The sequence below is a fragment of the Garra rufa genome, chromosome 2 (genome assembly GCF_049309525.1).
Source record: "Garra rufa chromosome 2, GarRuf1.0, whole genome shotgun sequence".
Lineage (NCBI taxonomy): Eukaryota > Metazoa > Chordata > Actinopteri > Cypriniformes > Cyprinidae > Garra > Garra rufa.
The window spans coordinates 47,705,762-47,724,985 of NC_133362.1; the positions used below are offsets into that span (position 1 = coordinate 47,705,762).

At 38.1% G+C, this 19,224-nt stretch overlaps 1 protein-coding gene across 5 annotated transcripts in view; it reads right to left on the reverse strand.

Moving 5' to 3' along the window:
- The window catches only part of nrxn1b (neurexin 1b), a 179,372-nt gene that overhangs the window by 52,795 nt on the left and 107,353 nt on the right, over positions 1-19,224 (reverse strand). For 4 of the 5 annotated variants that reach the window (XM_073834315.1, XM_073834314.1, XM_073834313.1 and 1 more), the window contains exon 15: positions 4,113-4,294. In XM_073834315.1, the coding sequence (XP_073690416.1) occupies positions 4,113-4,294 (182 nt within the window). Of the gene's footprint in view, positions 1-4,112; positions 4,295-18,001; positions 18,860-19,224 lie in introns of those variants that run through there. The other variant, XM_073834316.1, reaches the window with a different exon arrangement.

The following is a 19,224-nucleotide window of genomic DNA, read 5'->3' on the forward strand; positions in this document are numbered from 1 at the left end:
CAAATTCAACCAGGACACCTGTTTATATGCTGGATGCATTGTTTTGCATTTATTAAACTTTATTTCTCAGTAGGCTATATGAGACTATGCAACTGACAAAACAGAGTTTTTAGCTTTATTTTATATTAATCACCAATAGATTAGCTGCCAAAACATCATGTGTTTTAACCTATTGGTTATTAATGTAAAATAAACGATAAAAAGAAGCCTGTTTTGTAAGTGCGGTCATGGTACCACTACCAAAATAAAATAATAAGTGAAGAGTGCTGTTTAAACGGCTTTGTTTTATATAATATTTTTCAAAATATAAAATTACCTGAATTAAAAAAAAAAAAAAAACGAGTTTTGGAGAGAAGGTAAAAAGCAATACAAAACAAATAATGTACAGGTTATTGCCATTCCTTTGCTCTCAAACTAAATGCAATGTAATAATAGGCCTTATTTAATAATAACATTAATAGTGCAGCATGTATCTAACTCTGGGTGAAAAGCTTATCATAATCACAAATCCGTGAGAGCAGTTTACAAACTGTGGGAACGGATTGAGAAAGCGTGCGCACGGATTATGAATTTGTGGGTACGGATTCAAAATCCGAGGGTACGGTTTACAAAATCTGAGCGCACGGATTGGAAATTCGTGGGCACGGTTTGTTAATCCGTGGGCACGAATTGTTAAACTGAGGGAACAGTTTAAGAATTCGTGAGAACGGTTTATAAACTGAGGGAACGAATTGCAAAACCGTCCCCACGGATTAATTATTTTTCTTCTACAGGTGACGTAAGGGGCTCCGTAGGAACTCACATTCACAGCAAAAAAAAAAAATAAAAAAAAAAAATCCTTTCTCTTTCTTCCCCCTTCACAGGCAGAAATATCAAAATTTCTCCCCTCATTACCATCCTCTGTCCTCTAGACCCCATCCCCTTACTTTATAAGCCATTTCTCCTACACTCCTACCACCACATTCAAGCACACTGCTTAAAAAAACCTACACCATGGCTCCTCAAATCTTGTCCTAAAGAGCCAATGCCCATCAAGGTCTTCAGGATCATTAGAAAACCACAGGTAGGTGAGTTTGATCAGGGTTTGAGCTAAACTCTGCAGGGCGGCCAGGTTGCCTAGGGAGGTATCCAAAGCACATCAACTGGTCACAGGGGTTCCTCAGGGATCAATTCTAGGACCCCTTCTCTTCTCTATATACACTACATTGCTGGGATCCTTTATACACAAACATGGTTTCTCCTACAATTGCTATGCTAATGACACACAGCTTTACTTTTCACTTCAATCAGACGATCTAACAGTATCTGCATGGATCTCAGACTGCCTGGCGGACATCTCAGCATGAATGAAAGAACATCACCTACAACTCAATCTAGCAAAGACAGAGCTTTCATCTTCACAGCTATTTCAACAGTACATTGCAATTTCACCATCCAGCTAAGATCACCTACAATAGTTCTAAGCAGATCAGACAGAAATACAAATTACCATCTAAGCTTCAAAGACAACATGGACATGGAGGTTTGCACTGCATAACATTAGTAAGATCAAGCCCTTCTTAACTGAGCATGCTGTCATTGTAGTTTCTAGGCTGGACTACTGCAATGCTCTTCTAGCAGAAATTCCGTCATGTGCAATCAAACCTCCACAAATTATAAGGATAGCAGCAGCACAAGAAAGCCTACATCACACCTCTTTATCTATACTGTTCACCAGTTACAAGTTGCTTCAAGTTCAAGACACTGATGCTTGATGCTTTCACTCTCTCTCTCTCTTATGAGTCTGCATTCTGTCAAGAAGTCTGCAGTTAGTGAGTGAGGAGTGCCTCGCGGTGCAATCACAGAGCAGAATAAAATCACTTCTCAGAATAATTCACTACTCATTCACTCTTCCTTGCTGGTGAGATAATCTTCCTAGCTGGACAGATGAATCCCTACCAATATTCAAGAAACAGCTGAAAACTCATTACTTCTGTGAGATGAGAAAAAGAACAGCCCTCTCTTTTCTAACCTGTAATATTCTAGATGAGTGGATCCCAACTACGTTCCTGGAGGCCCCCCAACGCTGCACATTTTGCATCTCTCTTTTATCTGACACACCCATTTCAGGTCTTGGAGTCTCAACTAATGAGCCGATGATCTGAATCAGGTGTGTTTGATTAAGGAGACATGGAAAACATGCAGTGTTTGGGGGCTTCCAGAAACGTGGTTGGGAACCACTGTTCTAGACAATGTTGTTTGAAACTCTTTATATTGTTAGATATTTGTAGTGCTTTTGCCTCTTTAAGGTGCCTCTTTTGTTGCATTCCACATTGTAAGTCGCTTTGAATAAAAGCATTCAAATAAATGAATAAACAAATGTAAAATGTAAAAATTGTAAGCAGCAGGAATGTTGCTTCTTTTGGTTCTGTTTTGTATAAATCATGCATGCATCTGTTCAGATCTTCTGCTTGTTTGTGTTTAGTGAGGTGACCTGACACAGAATATTACTGCAGCACTAAAGACCAATGACACTTGCACATGTGCCCATGCAAGTCTGTGTGTGTATCAATAGTTTTTCCTACTGTAACAAGCACAGTACTATCTACGGTTGAGTCTGAAAATCTCACATTTACACCATCATGTGGCATTCACTACTTAGTAAATACTGAGTAAGTTAACAAATGAGTGGATTCAGACAGGATAAGCATGAAAGTGTAAATGCCTCACTTGTTTTAAACTTTTGTTTAGATCTGTAGAAGGCAGTGTTTGTATGTGCCTTGGTTTTTATAGGGAATTAGTACAGTAGTTTAAATTATTTTTAGCGTAATAATAGAATACACTTTTTGTATTTTGAGCTAAACTCTGCAGGGCAGACAGGTCTTTCAAGGTTGCCTAGGAAAGTATTCAAAGCATATCAACTGGTCAAAGGGGTTCCTCAGGGATCAATTCTAGGACCCCTTCTCTTCTCTATATACACCAAATTGTTTTATACAGACACATGGTTTCTCCTACCATTGCTATGCTGATGACACACAGCTTTACTTTTCTACATTCCCTCAAGAAGCCTGCAGTTAGTGAGTGAAGAGTGCCTCGCGGTGCAATCACAGAGCAGAATAAAATCACTTTTCAGAATAATTTACTACTCATTCACTGTTCCTTGTTGGTCAGATATCCTCCTAGCTGGACAGATGAATCCCTGACAAAATTCAAGAAACAGCTGAAATCTCATCTCTTCTGTGAGATGAATTAAAGAACAGCCCTCTCTTTTCTAACCTGTAATATTCTAGACCAGTGGTTACCAACCACGTTCCTGGAGGCTCCCCAACGCTGCACAGTTTGCATCTCTCTTTTATCTGACACACCCATTTCAGGTCTTGGAGTCTCAACTAATGAGCCGATGATCTGAATCAGGTGTGTTTGATTAAGGAGACATGGAAAACATGCAGTGTTTGGGGGCTTCCAGTAACGTGGTTGGGAACCACTGTTCTAGACCAGCGTTTCCCAGCGTCAGTCCTTGCGCCCCACGAAGAGAAAATATGCACTACAAAGATTATATTGTTAGATCTTTGTAGTGATTTTGCCTCCTTAAGGTGCCTCTTTTGTTGCATTCCACATTGTAAGTCGCTTTGAATAAAAGCATTCAAATAAATGAATAAACAAATGTGAAATGTAAATGTGGTAAGCAGCAGCAATGTTGCTAATAAATCATGCATGCATCTGTTCAGATCTTCTGCTTGTTTATGTTTAGTGAGGTGACCTGACACAGAATATTACTGCAGCACTAAAGACCAATGACACTTTCACATGTGCCCATGCAAGTCTGTGTGTGTATCAATAGTTTTTCCTACTGTAACAAGCACAGTACTATCTACGGTTTAGTCTGAAAATCTCACATTTACACCATCATGTGGCATTCACTACTTAGTAAATACTGAATAGGTTAACAATTGAGTGGTTTTAGACAATATAAGCATGAAAGTGTAAAAACTCCAGCCTCACTTGTTTTAAAACTTTTGTTTAGATCAGTAGAAGGCAGAACAGTAGTTTAAATTATTTTTAGCGTAATAATACAATACACCTTTTGTATTTTCCATCAAATACTATGTAAAATAGAGAAATTGTCCACTTACAATGTGTAGTTTGAGATAGTCACCTAACCCAGAGGAGCTGTTCACTCGCACCAGCAGAGCTTCTTTCAGATGTGTACTGAATCCCATCGCAAGTCGATCCGCCCGTGTGCTCGGCCGGTCGTTTGGTGGCCATGTGTATGTGATCAGACCACCTTCTCTCCCAAATATATATGTGGTGCCTGCTGCAGGAGACACAAATGTACAAACAAGGAGAGTTTAGTCACCTTATGAACAATTTGACTTTGTTAGATTGTGTTGTGTCCTCAGCATCTGCTCTGAGCAGTAAGTAGAGATTGATTCTTTGTTCAATGAACAGCCAATATCTACAGAATGAAGCTCTTTCAAACAGTTTCTGACTCTTTTTTTTTCTAGACCAGGATTTAGTTTATTTGGACGTAGAACCTCTTACGACCACAACATATGAAAGACCTTTCACGACTTTAACTTTACCTCAACACCTGACTCAAGTGAAACAAGAGCATGTGAAAAAGCATTGTGCTTTAACATACCCTAAATCACTCAATTATTGCATAAAAAGAAAAAAAAAACATAATCATGAATATTTTGGTGAATACTGAGATCTTAATTGTCATGAATTGACTCTGGAAGCATCGTGCATTTTTAAATCTTTTCTTAACAGTGACTTTCCTTAAACTTTAAATATAATTCATCTGGGGGAAAAAGGATGTAAAAAAGGATGTTGCCCAACCCTTATAAAATATAAAAATTGCATGATGGTTTGTTTATTTATTTCTTTATTATTCTTGCACTTTCACTCCCTGACTTTGTAAGTGTGTGTATATTCTCTCGCTGTCTGTCATTGAGTGTTTTAGGGTCATGAGGTGGAGGATGTTTTAGGACCTCTCTTTGAATGGTAGTGACCTCGGCAAACACATTCAGCCATTGCAACGGAGTTATTATAGAGAGTGAAAGCGAGAGCAAGAGAGATGTGTGAACTGCGGAATCTCAGAAGTGTTGGACACTCGCGTCTCTCTAATAATAGCAAAGCTATAAGCTGAAAGTTTTCACCTCACTGGTGAAAAACGTCAGGTATATTTTCAGTAGCGAAACTATTTTGATGATGACATCGCAAGAGAGCACCAACAAGTTTTTGCTGGCATAAATGTCTTTCTTTGTGTGCACTTGTGTGAAAACATAGAGAGAACAGGAGAACATGGTAATAAAATACAGGGGAAAGACTCGAAGAAGTAAAAAAACATGCACCACTGCAATAATATATGGTTTATGTGTATGTGTAAAATGTATTTTGTAAGTCATCTCCAGGTAATAAATACTGTAAGTATCTAAATGATGCAGTGCTAACCGGCATAGCATTTATTACAGTGGCCTATAGAAACTATAAATATATTTTCTGCCTTATTCTGTGATAAAAATAGAAAAAAGTATAGTTATATAAACAAACCATAAGACTGCTATTAGGAAATTATTGGCATTTGTCCAGCAGTGCATTTGATTTTTTTTGCCTGTTAAAAGTAAGTGACATGTCAATGAAACCAATTATAACATTTGACATTTCTGTCCCCTAACTTCTGAAATGATGGCTACGGCCCTGCAAGAGAATAAGATATGAAAAACATGACTTAATTAAAAAAGAATCCAAAATTCACATCCTGTCAGCTCTTTATGTATTCTAGGGTTTTCTTCCTGTGTCTTTTCTGTTTGTCAAAACATGCTGTCTGTAATTAGCGTACATCATTAGTGCTGAAAATGACATCAATGTGTAACTCTTTCACTCTACATTACAGCTAATAAGCATTGGTAAATGCAAATATCAAAACCTTGTGGATTCTTTCATTTATGTTCTCATCTTTTTTTTTTTGTCAAAGTCAACAACTGCATTTTTCAACAGCAGTTCCAATTACCACAGATGGAACAGAGAAAGGAAGAAGAAATAATCACACAGAGGATGTCAAGTGGAAAAAAGAAGGCAACGATCAGCATTTCGAGAAAACAGTGGAAAAAGAGATGTAAGGATTTTATCAATCCTGCAAAAGAAGCATGCACACCAGAGAACAAGAAATCCCGTTGATCTCACAGTACTTATATTAACGGTCTGTATGTCTTTTATTTATGATGCTTAAAAAAGTTCAATTCAAGAACAAAAAAATTATAGATCATGTACTCACCCCCTCATCCAAGATGTTCATGTCTTTCTTTCTTCAGTCGTAAAGTTTTTTTTTTTTTTTGAAGAAAACACTTTATGATTTTTCTCCTTATAGCTGAACTTCCAAAATGCAGTTTCAATGCATCTTCAAAGGGCTCTAAATGATCCCAGCCTGGGAAGAAGGGTCTTATCTAGTAAAACAATTTGTCATTTTAATAAATAAATATTTGTACACATTTTGTCTAGCTCTGCATTGCGCATGCCTACTCTGAGATGGGAGTTTTTCGACATACCCTGTCTTGAACTGGAATACACAGAGTTCACAAAGAGTTAAGTTCATTGCACACTGAGTAAGACATTTTCATATATGTTTTTTTTTTTTATTTGTTTTCCTAAAAATTTGTCATGCACGGAAACCTTGCACACTGAATACGATGCTTTTTCATTCGTCATCCATTGCGGAAAAATTCGCAAAACAATACAAAATGGAATCTTCAAGCAGCGAGGATGATTTTGTTGTCCACTCTCTTCTTAAAAAGAGAAAAAGAAAGGACATATTATAATCCAATTATAATATAAAGAGAGATTATCCCGGGTAATTTAAAGTTTACCTCAGGATGTCAGTAAACTTTGGTGCTTTGCTAGTGTCATAGCCACATATTATAAAGAAGACTACTATTTTCTGTGAACTCAGTGTACATGGATCTTTACAGTGCTTTGTGCTGCGAGACAAAGTAGATGAACTTGTTAGATGCAATTCTGGATTTTGGCGGTGGCTCTGAACTGTCAAAACACCTCTCAAAATGCTTGCAAAAAATCAAACCCGATACACATTTTTTATGACGGACGAAAATTTCAGATCAAATGTGCAAACGTGATTGACATAATGTAAGGTCCTATTTATTTTTTAATGTGTGAAAAATTTGGTCGAAAAATTCGGACGAGTGTTTGAGGTTAAAAAGTATATAAATTGTAATTTTTTAAAGACATTAACCTCTGCATTTAAAGGGGTCATCAGAGGCAAAACTTTTACATGTTTATATATATTGTTGCCCAACCCTTATAAAATATAAAAAAGGCATGATGGTTTGTGTTTGTTTATTTATTTATTATTCTTACACTTTTACTTACTCCCTGTGCAAGAATAAACACAGCTAAACGCGGCTAAATCCGGGTAAAATAAACATTACGGCTCATCATCCCATGGCAGAGAGGGCGGGGCGAGCAGAGCTCATTAGCATTTAAAGGAACATGCAACAGAATAGTTCGCTCTAAAAAGGGCTGATTTTGACAAGGTAAAAAGAGTGTTTTTTTACACTACCATTGAGAAATTTTAATCAAAGTATGTTATAGAACTCTCATTAAGACCCCAAAGAATCATGTCAAAAAGGCATCCGATGACCGCTTTAAACTGTATTTTGGAAGTTCAAACTTGCAGGAACCCTTGAGGTCCAGTATATAGAGAACATTTCTCATTTTTTTTCCTCAAAAAAAACCAAAACATAATTTCTTTATGACTAAAGAAAGAAAGACGTGAATATCTTGGATGACAAGGGGGTAAGTAAATTGTCTGCCATAAAAATGTGTACTCTTTAAAAATGGTAAAATGTATTCTTATATAACAACAACAACAAAAAGTGAAGTGTGTAAGATTTACAAGTGTATGCTTCCAACCACGGTTTTCATGTTAGTTGCGTGTGCTAAAATGAGTGGTAACCCAGGATTGGATTTTGGGCCTGTTATTTATGGAAGGCAACAGCGTAATGTTCTTTTGTGCATTATAAATCAAAAGATAACAAATGTGTTCCTATGTTTTGATATACCTTTGTGGGGTTAAAAGTAAAATATTTTTTTGTTATAAACCTCACTTACTAAAAAGGCCATGTGGAATCTACAAGCTCACAGAAGTGCTGATAAATGACCAAAGTGTGTTGACAGAGATGTAAAGGTCTGCTGTTATCACAGGTTTGGCACAGTGAGCGCAGGTGATTGTCATCAAGGAAAGGTTAAAAGAAGACTGTAAAGAAGACTCTTTTTTTTCCCCAAAAATCTGCTTTTTTGATTTTTCTTTTGTGCTTTCTGCATTCTGGGCAACTGTGTTCTCTTACTAATCTCTCACTATACGTACACATTTAATCATGGTTTTCATTATCAGCTCATTCCAGTGAACATAAGATTGTGCAGTAATCTCAGACAAAGCCATAAATCCATCAACCTATTTTTCAAACCGCTTGTCTATTGTAGTAAGCATTAGGCAGAGAAAGACACTAAAAGCATGGCCAGTCCACAGACAACTCAATTCAGATATTTTTATCAGCCCAGCTGAGGGATATTTTCATAAATCTCTCAGTCAAGACTCAAACGTGAGAAGAAATGTGCGTAAATCACTGCTCAATCTCTTTTATTGCAGTTTTCACATGATTTAATTAGTGTAAGTGATCAAATTTACATGTGTGGGATTGGATGGCGGTCTCTCTCTCTCAGGCTGCTTTTTAATCGATCCACAGGAGTCTCACAGCATGCACTGCACTTGTAAGCATGATATTTAATTATCCACATGGTTTCAGGAAATTAAAAAAAAATGTTAAAATGGAAAGTGAGTGGGAGTGGAATCAGTAAAACACACAGCTAGAGGCAGAAACAGACTCAGAGACGCTACGAACATGCTCCGCTCTGAAAGATCTTACACAAAAATGCTTTTAGACTGCTTATCCAAAAGACATTATGTCACAGACATAATAATTTGTAACATTAGATATGCAGAAAGCAGATCATACAGTTCTTTCCGCGGAAATCAAACAACAATTACACTATCATTTTGTATATTTTTCTAAATGATTCTCACCTAATGCTAAATTCACCTGTGCATGCGTAAAACCTCATAAAAGCTCACAGAGATGATACAGATGGAATAGACATAAAGTTCTCAAGGTTCTCAGGATAATTTTATTTAGCAAAATATCTGACTATACACTGATGTGTCCAGGTCACCATTATATGTTTAGTCTACAACACCACTGGGCTCATGATTTACCACAAGACAACACTTTTAAGCACATCTTGTACACAAGTCATCTTTGCAGAATTGTAATATGAAGAGTGTACAAAGATTCTTACATACAGTGCACCCTGAAAGCATTCACAGCGCTTTACTTTTTCCCCATTTTATGTTAGTCTTATTTCAAAATAAATTCAATTCATTATTTTCATCAAAATTCTACAAACAATACCCCATAATGACAATGTGAAGGAAGTTTGTTTGAAATCTTTGCAAATTTATTAAAAAATAAAATAAAATAAAAATGTACATAAGTATTCACAGCCTTTGCTTAAAACTTTGTTGAAGCACCTTGGGCACCAATTACAATTAAGTCTTCTTGAGTTTGATGTTACAAGCTTGGCACACCTATTTTTGGGTCGTTTCTTCCAGTCGTCTTTGCAGTAGATCTCAACCTCCATCAGGCTGGATGGGGAGCATCGGTGCACAGCCATTTTCAGATTTCTCCAGAGATGTTCAATCAGGTTCAAGTCTGGGCTCTGGCTGGGCCACTCAAGGACATTTACAGAGTTGTCCTGTAGCCACTCCTTTGTTATCTTGGCTGTGTGCTTGAAAAATGAACCGTTGCCCCAGTCTGAGGTCCAAAGCGCTCTGGAGCAGGTCATCAAGGATATCTCTGTACACCACTGCATTCATCTTTCCCTCGTCCCTCAACCTTCTCCCCCGATTGCTCAGTTTGGCTGGGTGCTTACTCTGACCTTCAATGCTGCAGAAATTTTTCTGTACCCTTCCCCAGATCTGTGCCTCGATACAATCCTGTCTTTGAGATCTACAGACAATTCCTTGGACTTCATGGCTTGGTTTGGTGTGCCTTTCCAAATCATGTCCAATCAACTGAATTTACCACAAGTGGACTCCAATCAAGTTGACTGATTAGTGGAAACAGGATGCACCTGGGCTTAATTTTGAGTCTCATGGCAATACTTATGTACATGTTAGGGTTGTGCCGATAGACGATAGTATCGTGTATCGACGATAGTCAGAGATATCGCCTGTTGCTGATGCCTTTGACGATAGTAAGACGATTATTATCATTATCCGTCAAAAAGGCACCTAACTTTAGCGATGCAGCGCAGAGAGTCGGTTCTAGGATGCCTCAGAAACTTGCCGCGGTATAAACACAAGCATAGAGTAGATAGCGCCGCAGATGTGTACAGCGAAAATGGGTAAGAGATTTATTCATCATACAGTGTACATAGATTAAGTGTAGACTTAAGTGTAGACAGTCATTAGGATAACAGAGGTAGTAAAATGTGGTTTAGGCTGAAATAAATACGATATCAGAATCCGTCTGTATATAGTAAACATAAACATTCACCTCAGTAACATCTGTATGCGTTAACTAGAATTATGATGCGATAAAATGGCGCTAAACATATGCACGTGAATTACACGCACATCGCTTCTCCACATTCTATATGAACTGAACTACAGCATGAACTGATGATAAAGATCAGACATATAGCGGAAGCATTATCGCAATATGATGGGTAAAGAAAGATACATTCATTTACATTCAGGCACGCACATTTACCACTCCGTTAAGATAGCAGAGAATGAAACCGAAAGTAAACTTGAACAGAACTACCGTCAGCACTCTGTACACGCACAACTGTGTCACAAGTCACATGCACTACCCTTACAAAACGAATAAGGAATTTATTACATATTGACACATTTACATATTATTAAATAAATTAGCACGATAGTATCATGTATCGGCGATCTCAGAGGCTGACGATAGGACGATATGAAAATTGAGCATATCGCCCAACACTAGTACATGTGATTTTTTTTAAGTTTTTTATTTTTAATAAATTTGCAAAGATTTCAAACACGCTTCTTTCACATTGTCTTTATGGGATATTGTTTGTAGAATTTGGAGGAAAATAATGAATTTAATCCATTTTGGAATAAGGCTGTAACATAACAAAATGTGGAAAAGTGAAGCGCTGTGAATACTTTCCGGATGCACTGTATCTTCAGCAACAGTGTGACAGTGAATAGCACAATACCGGTATAAACATAGATATCGGTATATGACTAAGCATGTGTCATAATTTTCAAATACCTCAATTTCATAGTCAACACTACAATGTAAAAAAAAAATGGCATTTTTAAATTTATCCACTTGGGAAAGCATCTTCAAACAGTTCCGCTTTCACAGGACAAAACTGCTGTCTCGGTCTGGACAGAAGGCCAAAACTCTGAGAAAAAGATGTGTTTTCAAATATATCTGGATTAGCGTAGATGTAGCCTACGCAACTGTGCTTATGTTGGCGGAAACTGAGTCATCAGTGTCCCGAAGTGTAGTGAATCAGAGTCGTTGTTATATACACAGCATACTGATTCATGGCCCAGGGAGCTGATTAAGAGCCTATATCTGTGCCCCCTGCCACGTAACTTGTAGTTCCTACTTTAGCAGCAACAACTGATGCCAAATGTTTCATTTAGCTGCTTTACAAAGACTTTACAAAGTTGAAGATGAACCAGTCTGCCCCTTTTTCCCAGACATGTCCTGGTCAGGATTTCTAAATTGCCTGAAATGTTTTTGGCTTCACCTTTGTATTGGTTTCATAGTTGCTGAAAGTAATGACTGCAAAGTAGTTTGACCAATAGTGTGCAGGCATGTGAGAACGTGGGATTTATAGAGAATGGTCATACAGTACATATGTAATTTATGAGGACTGTAGAGAGCATAGCAATTGAAAAATTAGGCTAGATTAGATTAAATTACATTTTATGAGTAACTGATGCAGAAATTTAAATAGGGTTCACAAGTTGTTGTTTTTTTTTTTTTTATTTGTGCATTGGTAAATGGAGCTTAGCCAATCATAACAAAGTCCATTTACATATAGTTGTCTTAAAGATACAGCACAAACCTGTTTAATTCTGAAGGGGGCAAAAACACAGTGGAACACAAAACTAAATGATACCTAACCTTCTCAATAAAAAAAATAAATAACGCACATTGGATGCAATACGTAGAATTAGAAGAGATGTAGTTGACGTTTATGCTACTAAAGTCATAAATATGAGTCAGTTTTGGGGGTGTTTTTGACATTTGTATATTTTATCAGTGTTCGCCAGCAGTGGTGAAAGCTTGCAGACATGTGTTGAGGAGACGGGAGGTGGGGTGAATCCCCCACAATCCTATTAGTGTGGATTAGAGCGCAGCTCCCTCATGCACCGCTACACCGCTGCAAGGTGCCGGATTGTGCATCAGCAGAAAAAAAGAAAAAAAAAAGAGCAGTGACACTGCTGACTACTTCTTACAGGTCCCCCCCCCCCCCTTTTTTGCCAATGGATAAGGCTGTCTCTCTGAGGATCTATTAGCTTATTTATTAGTTTGCAGACCTTGTACTGTTCCTAGCTGTGTTTTAGCACCTGCTATTAGAACAAGCACAATTCAAACATTAGAAACAAGTGATAGACTGTTTTTTTAACAATTTATTTCAATCTGACCCTAACAGTTCAAGTGGCACATTTCAACTCAAATTTTTTTATGCATGTCACGATTTAATGCAGAAGGTCTGTCATTTAAGGAAGACGCATCAGCAAATATACTTACAGTCAAGCCCGAAATTATTCATACCCCTGGCAAATTCTGACTTAAAGTTACTTTTATTCAACCAGCAGGTTTTTTTTTTTTTTTTTTTTTTTGATTAGAAATGACACAGACGTCTCCCAGAAGATAAGACAATGTACAAGAGGCATCATTGTGGAAAAAAATATTACTCATCTTTTATTTACATTTGAACAAAAAGTCCAAAATTATTCATAATATCATCTCAGTAATCAATAGAAAAGTCTTTATTGGCTATTACAGCAATCAAAAACTTCCTATAATTGCTGACCAGCATTTTGCATGTCTCCACTGGTATTTTTGCCCATTCATCTTTAGCGATAAGCTCCAACTCTTTCAGGTTGGAGGGTCTCCTTGCCATCACCCTGATCTTTAGCTCCCTCCACAGATTCTCAACTGGATTTAAGTCAGGACTCTGGCTGGGCCACTGCAAAACGTTTTGTCTGCTAACCATTTCTTCACCACTTTTGCTGTGTGTTTTGGGTCGTTGTCGAGCTGAAATGTCCACTGGAGCCCAAGTCCAAGTTTCTCTGCAGACTGCCTGATGTTGTTGTTGAGAATTTTGATGTATTGCTCCTTTTTCATGGTGCCGTTTACTGTGATCAGGTTCCCTGGTCCACCGGCTGAAAAACACCCCCAAAACATTAGGTTCCCACCACCATGTTTGACAGTGGGGATGGTGTTCTTAGGGTTGAAGGCTTCTCCTTTTTTACACCAAATGAAGGCTACATCACTGTGGCCAAACAATTCAATTTTTGTTTCATCTGACTATAAAACAGAAGACCAGAAGTCTTCTTCTTTGTCCAGATGAGCATTTGCAAAGGCCAAGGTGGTGTCCTCCTTGGTCCGTGTCCATGGAACCCAGCGGTGTGCAGTGTCCGTTGGACTGTCTGCCTTGAGATGTTGCCACCAGCAGAGCCCAGATTCATCAGGATGGCCTTGGTGGTGATCCTTGGATTCTTTTTTACCTCTCTCGCTATCCTCCTGGCCAGCACAGGTGTCACTTTTGGCTTCCAACCACGTCCTCTGAGATTTTTCACAGTGCGGAACGTCTTGAATTTTTTAATAATACTTTACACTGTAGCCACTGGAACTTCAAAACATTTAGATATGGTCTTATAGCTCTTTCCTGACTTGTGAGCAGCCACAATGCGCAGCCGCAGGTCCTCAGTGAGCTCCTTTGTCTTAGCCATGACTGTCCACAAACCAACAGCAGAGAGCTTCTGTTTTTCACCTGTTAGTTGATTAAAACAGCTGTTCCCAATGAATCTGTGTAATTACGATGCTTTAGAACAGCTTGAACTATTTGGAATGGTATACAACTTTGGATTTTCCCATAGACTGTGACAGTTTGCAAAGGGTATGAATAATTTTGGACATGCCACTTTTTGTTCAAATGTAAATAAAAGCTGAGAAATATTTTTCTCCACAATGATGCCTCTTGTACACCGTCTTATTATCTTTTGGGAGAAGCCTGTGTCATTTCCGGTCAAAAAAAAAAAAAAACCTTGCAGGTTGAATAAAAGTAATTTTAAGTCAGAATCTGCCTTGGGTATGAATAGTTTCAAAAACACTAAAATGTGCAGCGAAGCACTACTACTCGTTTTTAAGGTAAAGAGAGTAGCCATTGATCACATTGGACTTTTACAGAGAAGTTTAAAAATCACAGCAGTAAAAACAGCCTGTTGAATTCTAAGAACATCGCTGACAGTGATAACCAGCTCTACCGCCTCAAGAAACTCAATCAGTAACATCTTACTCATCCTACATGCCTCACCAGAGCACATACACTGATTTTATTCTGCTTCTGTCACATTACTGTACGTCTTCCATAAATCACAACTTCCTAGCACAGACAGATTCTCATAATGATATTTATTGGTTTGGGAAATGGCATCTTTGTTTCTGGAACATTTCCACTGTATTGTCAAGCTAATTCAAACCAACAGCAGGATGCGCTCAATAGTGACCAGCAGCAGAAATGAGCAGCTCAGTGTCAACAAGATAATGGTACACATCTGGATAAATTACTTCAGGCCAACATTTGATGTCCTTGGAGAAATGTTATTGCCTTATTTAAAGATCCAGTTATGATGCTTCATTGTTCACTTACTTGTTTGTAGTTGGACTCAAAAAGCATGCACTACTCAATTTGTTTTGACAGTTCTGGGATATAATAATCAGAAGTGCTTCAGGACCAGGCATGCACAGTGGCGTTGTATTTCTTTTGTTATTGTTTTCTATAATGAGATTTTTTTTTTATGAATGAGTGTTGCTCTGCTGAGCCAAATCAACACAACAGAAAAAGTACCTGCTTTACAGCATTTAAGTTTTTCTTTGTATGTTCTTACTAAAGAGACGCATAGTTTCAGTGCATTGAATGTACACAATTCTTGGTGATCACTTAAAGGGTTCGTTTACCCAAAAATGAATGGCATAGACAGGGTGCCCTGAAGGTAAGTAAATAATGGGCTAAATTTTTATTTTTGGGTGAACCTTAAATGAAAGAAACCAACCAACCAACACGATTTATAAAGATGCTCATGATATGTGATTGTCACTGGATAGAGAAGCACTGGTCTGTTGGACTGTGAGTGTTAACACTGTTTTATATCCACAGCATGAAATCCACTGCATTCAGCTTCACTGACCATAAAGGAGCAATTTAGTTGTCATATTTTGTTACTGTTGAGAGTTGTTTTGTTGTTAATTCAAGTGTTCCATAATTTAAAGCTGTGTTTGGACTCATTACCTTATTAACTTTACCTTAGTCATTCTGTGATGTGCTATTCTGATTATACTAGAAGCTGAGTGTATGTGTTCAAAATATACATGCTAGTAACATGATAATCATGCTAGAAACATGCTAGCAACATGATAAGCATGCTAGAAACAGGCTAGCAACATGCTAATAATGCTAACAACTTGCTAATTATGCTAGAAACATGCTAGCAACATGTTAATAATGCTAGAAGCATGCTAGCAACTTGGTAATCATGTTAGAATCATGCTAGCAACTTGCTAATTGCTAGAATTATGTTAACAACATGCTAGTAACATGCTAATCATGCTAGAAACATGCTAACAACATGCTAATTATGTTAGAAACAGGCTAGAAACATGCTATTCATGCTTGCAACTTGTTAATCATGTTAAAAACATGCTAGCAACATGTTAATAATGCTAGAAACAGGTTAGCAACATGCTAATCATGCTAGAATCAGGATATCAGCATGCTAATCATGCTAGCAACTTGTTAATTATGCTAGAAACATGCTAGCAGCATGTTAATCATGTCAGAATCATGCTAGCAACTTACTAATCATGCTAGAAATAGGTTAGCAACATGTTAATCATGCTAGAATCAGGATATCAGCATGCTAATCATGCTAGCAACTTGTCAATTATGCTACAAACATGCTAGCAGCATGTTAATCATGTCAGAATCATGTTAGCAACTTACTAATCATGTTAGAATCATGTTCACAAAATCCTAGTAACATGCTAATCATGCTAGAAACATGCTAGCAATATAATAATCATGTTAGAAACCGGCTAGCAACATGCTAACCATGCCAAAAATATGCTAACAATTTGTTAATCATGTTAAAACATGTTAGCAACATTGCAAATCATGCTAGCAACTTGCAAATCATGCTAGAAATGTGTTAGTAACTTGTTAATCAAGCTAGAAACATGCTAGTGTCTATCAACGTTAAGCTTTAATAAGTTTAAAAAGTTTAAAAGATTGACTGTTTTCAGTCTGAGAAACTTCAAACTATTTCAGACTGAAAACAGTCAAACTTTTATACTTTTTAAACGTATTAAAGCTTTCAGACTTTTCAAACTTTCTGTCCCGGCTTTCTCAAGCCAACTTAACATTGATATAACGTCTTGATATATTTTGTTTGCAAATGGCATGTTAGTATTCTGATTATACTAGAAGCTGTGTGTATGTGTTTTGTGTCACTGTAAACCCATCAGCTTTTTTCCCTCCCCAAAAAGGTTTTCTGTGAGGGTTATGTTTAGGGTTACAGAAAGAAAACATCATTAGCTCAGTATAAAAATCATTACGTGAAACAGACTCCAGTGGAGTGACCTAATTGGTTGTTATGCCATTTCAGCAGGACTGTAAAAGCACTCCTGTCCAATCAGCTTACAGCATGTCTAATCCAACCGACACCCCAGCACTACGTGTCACTCAGAGACGTGGGTATTTTTACAATGAATGTGTGCACGTATCAGTCAGGTAAATTTAGGACACACACGCACTATTCTGACAGTCACAGTCATATCATAAATTAGATGTATAATGCATGAAAACATAATCCCAGCAGACATCTCAAAACTAATGTCACACACACTGAACCGCTGTTTCTGTATTCATTCTTTATGTATCATAATTAATTTACACTCTTAAAAGGTTCAGCGATGCCATAGAAGAACCATTTTTGATTCCACAAAGAACCATTCAGTCAAAGGTTCTTTAAGGAAATATCTCTTTCTTATCTTTTGATAATCTGAAAAACCTTATTTCACCACAGAGAACCTTTTGTGAAACAGAAAGGTTCTTCAGATGGTAAAGGTTCTTTATGGAACATTTAGACAAAAAAAAAAAGGGTTCTTCTATGGCATCATAAAGCACCTTTACTTTTAAGAGTGTAATAAAGGACAATTACAAGGCTGTACTGTGTGAACTGTATAAAATGGACTTCATATGTCTGCCAAAAATTCCTTTGACACCAGTTGGTTATAAGTAAATGCAAACAAAGCTCTAAAGCATCTAGGATTATGTTTGCAGATGTCATAACGTTTGATATTTTAGTATCTAATGGCACAAAAAAAAGTGTCAAAATTATTTTTGGTACCACTGTATGAGAAGTCAAAACAGCTCAAATGCTCATCTAATCTAAGCACTGTGTGATTCTATGGATGTGTCCTAATCTAATCCACCGAGAAATGCGCTGATTCAGACACTGAGAGATGAGACTAATCTTAGTAAGATCTGTGAGATGCTGAATGAGAAACAAATACAGCATCGCAAAAGCCCCTCTATGAATATGAGTTTCATTGTTTACTATGGATGTGTTTGTGCTCCGTAATGTTATTCTGCTACCCACCATGTCCTGCTCGCAGAGCCCCAGGTAATTTATTAATAGTGACAGGCACGGTGTGGTGGTTCTTGCCTCCATGGGTGATGTGTGTCTGACGTGTCCTCATGGGGGTCTCCGATCCGGCTGCCATTCCCAGTGAGAGAGCTGTGAGGTACAGGGCGAGGCAGGCAGCTGAGGCCAGACCCCGGATAAGGGTCTCAGAGCAGGACTGCCAGTCCGCCAGCCTCCAGCCACCCAACATCTTCCCAGAGCGAGAGAATGCCAAGACACACGGACGCTTCAGCACACCTGCCTGCCCATACCGCTCACTTACACACACCTTCTTACAGATGAAGAAATCAACAAGGCAGGAGAAAGTACACCCAATTCTTGTCTGTTTGTCCTCAGCGGTTTAATCTTAAATCCAAGCAGTTTATGATCAAATCCAATGTTCGATAAAGCAGGAAAGAGTATTTTCATTTATGGACCGTAAAATCAGAATAAGCCAATTCCCAAACCCAGTTACTTCACCATCACTCCCAGCAGCCCGAAATCATGACTATGACTGAAACATCCCGCAAAAACACTGGCAGATATCTCCTGAGGTATCAGCACGTAAAAGAAATTGGGTGTTTTCTGAATTCGAAGGCGTTCTCTGAAATCAGAATTTCTGCTGTTTTTCGGCCGAATATTGTCTTCAGTCTTTCTTTTAGGAGGAGAGATCCTAAGAAATCCATCCACAGCTGGCTGAGAGCCTCCAACAGATGGTGAGAGCTTCATTTACACTCTTTCCCGAGGACAACGTTTCTTGCTCTCCATGGAGAGAGAGATCTCCCCACACACCTGCGCAAGCTGCGTTTCCAGCCACAAAACATCCACTGAGCAGCTCCGGAGGCTGTGCGAGAGAGAGTAAGCGGTTGGAGAGAAAAAAAAGGGGAGGAAGAGAAGAAAAGAGAGGGAGGGGGAGCGCTAGCGGTGGAATCAGGGCGCGAGAGCACCGCTATGCAAATGTTCAGCCAAAACACAGCAAACACTGCAGAGAAACACACTGCATAGATGGGGAAACTGGGATGTGGGCTTTGTTTTTCTGTATTCCCATTACTCTGTTGTTAAAGATTCATATTAAAATCATAAATATCTCACTTTCCTCTGGCAGGTCCAATTAAAGCTATTTTATCTCTCCCGGTCTGGATTGATCCCTCCCTCTTCCTGAAAGTGGAGCGAGGATTTTCTTTGGAGACTCTTCTCGC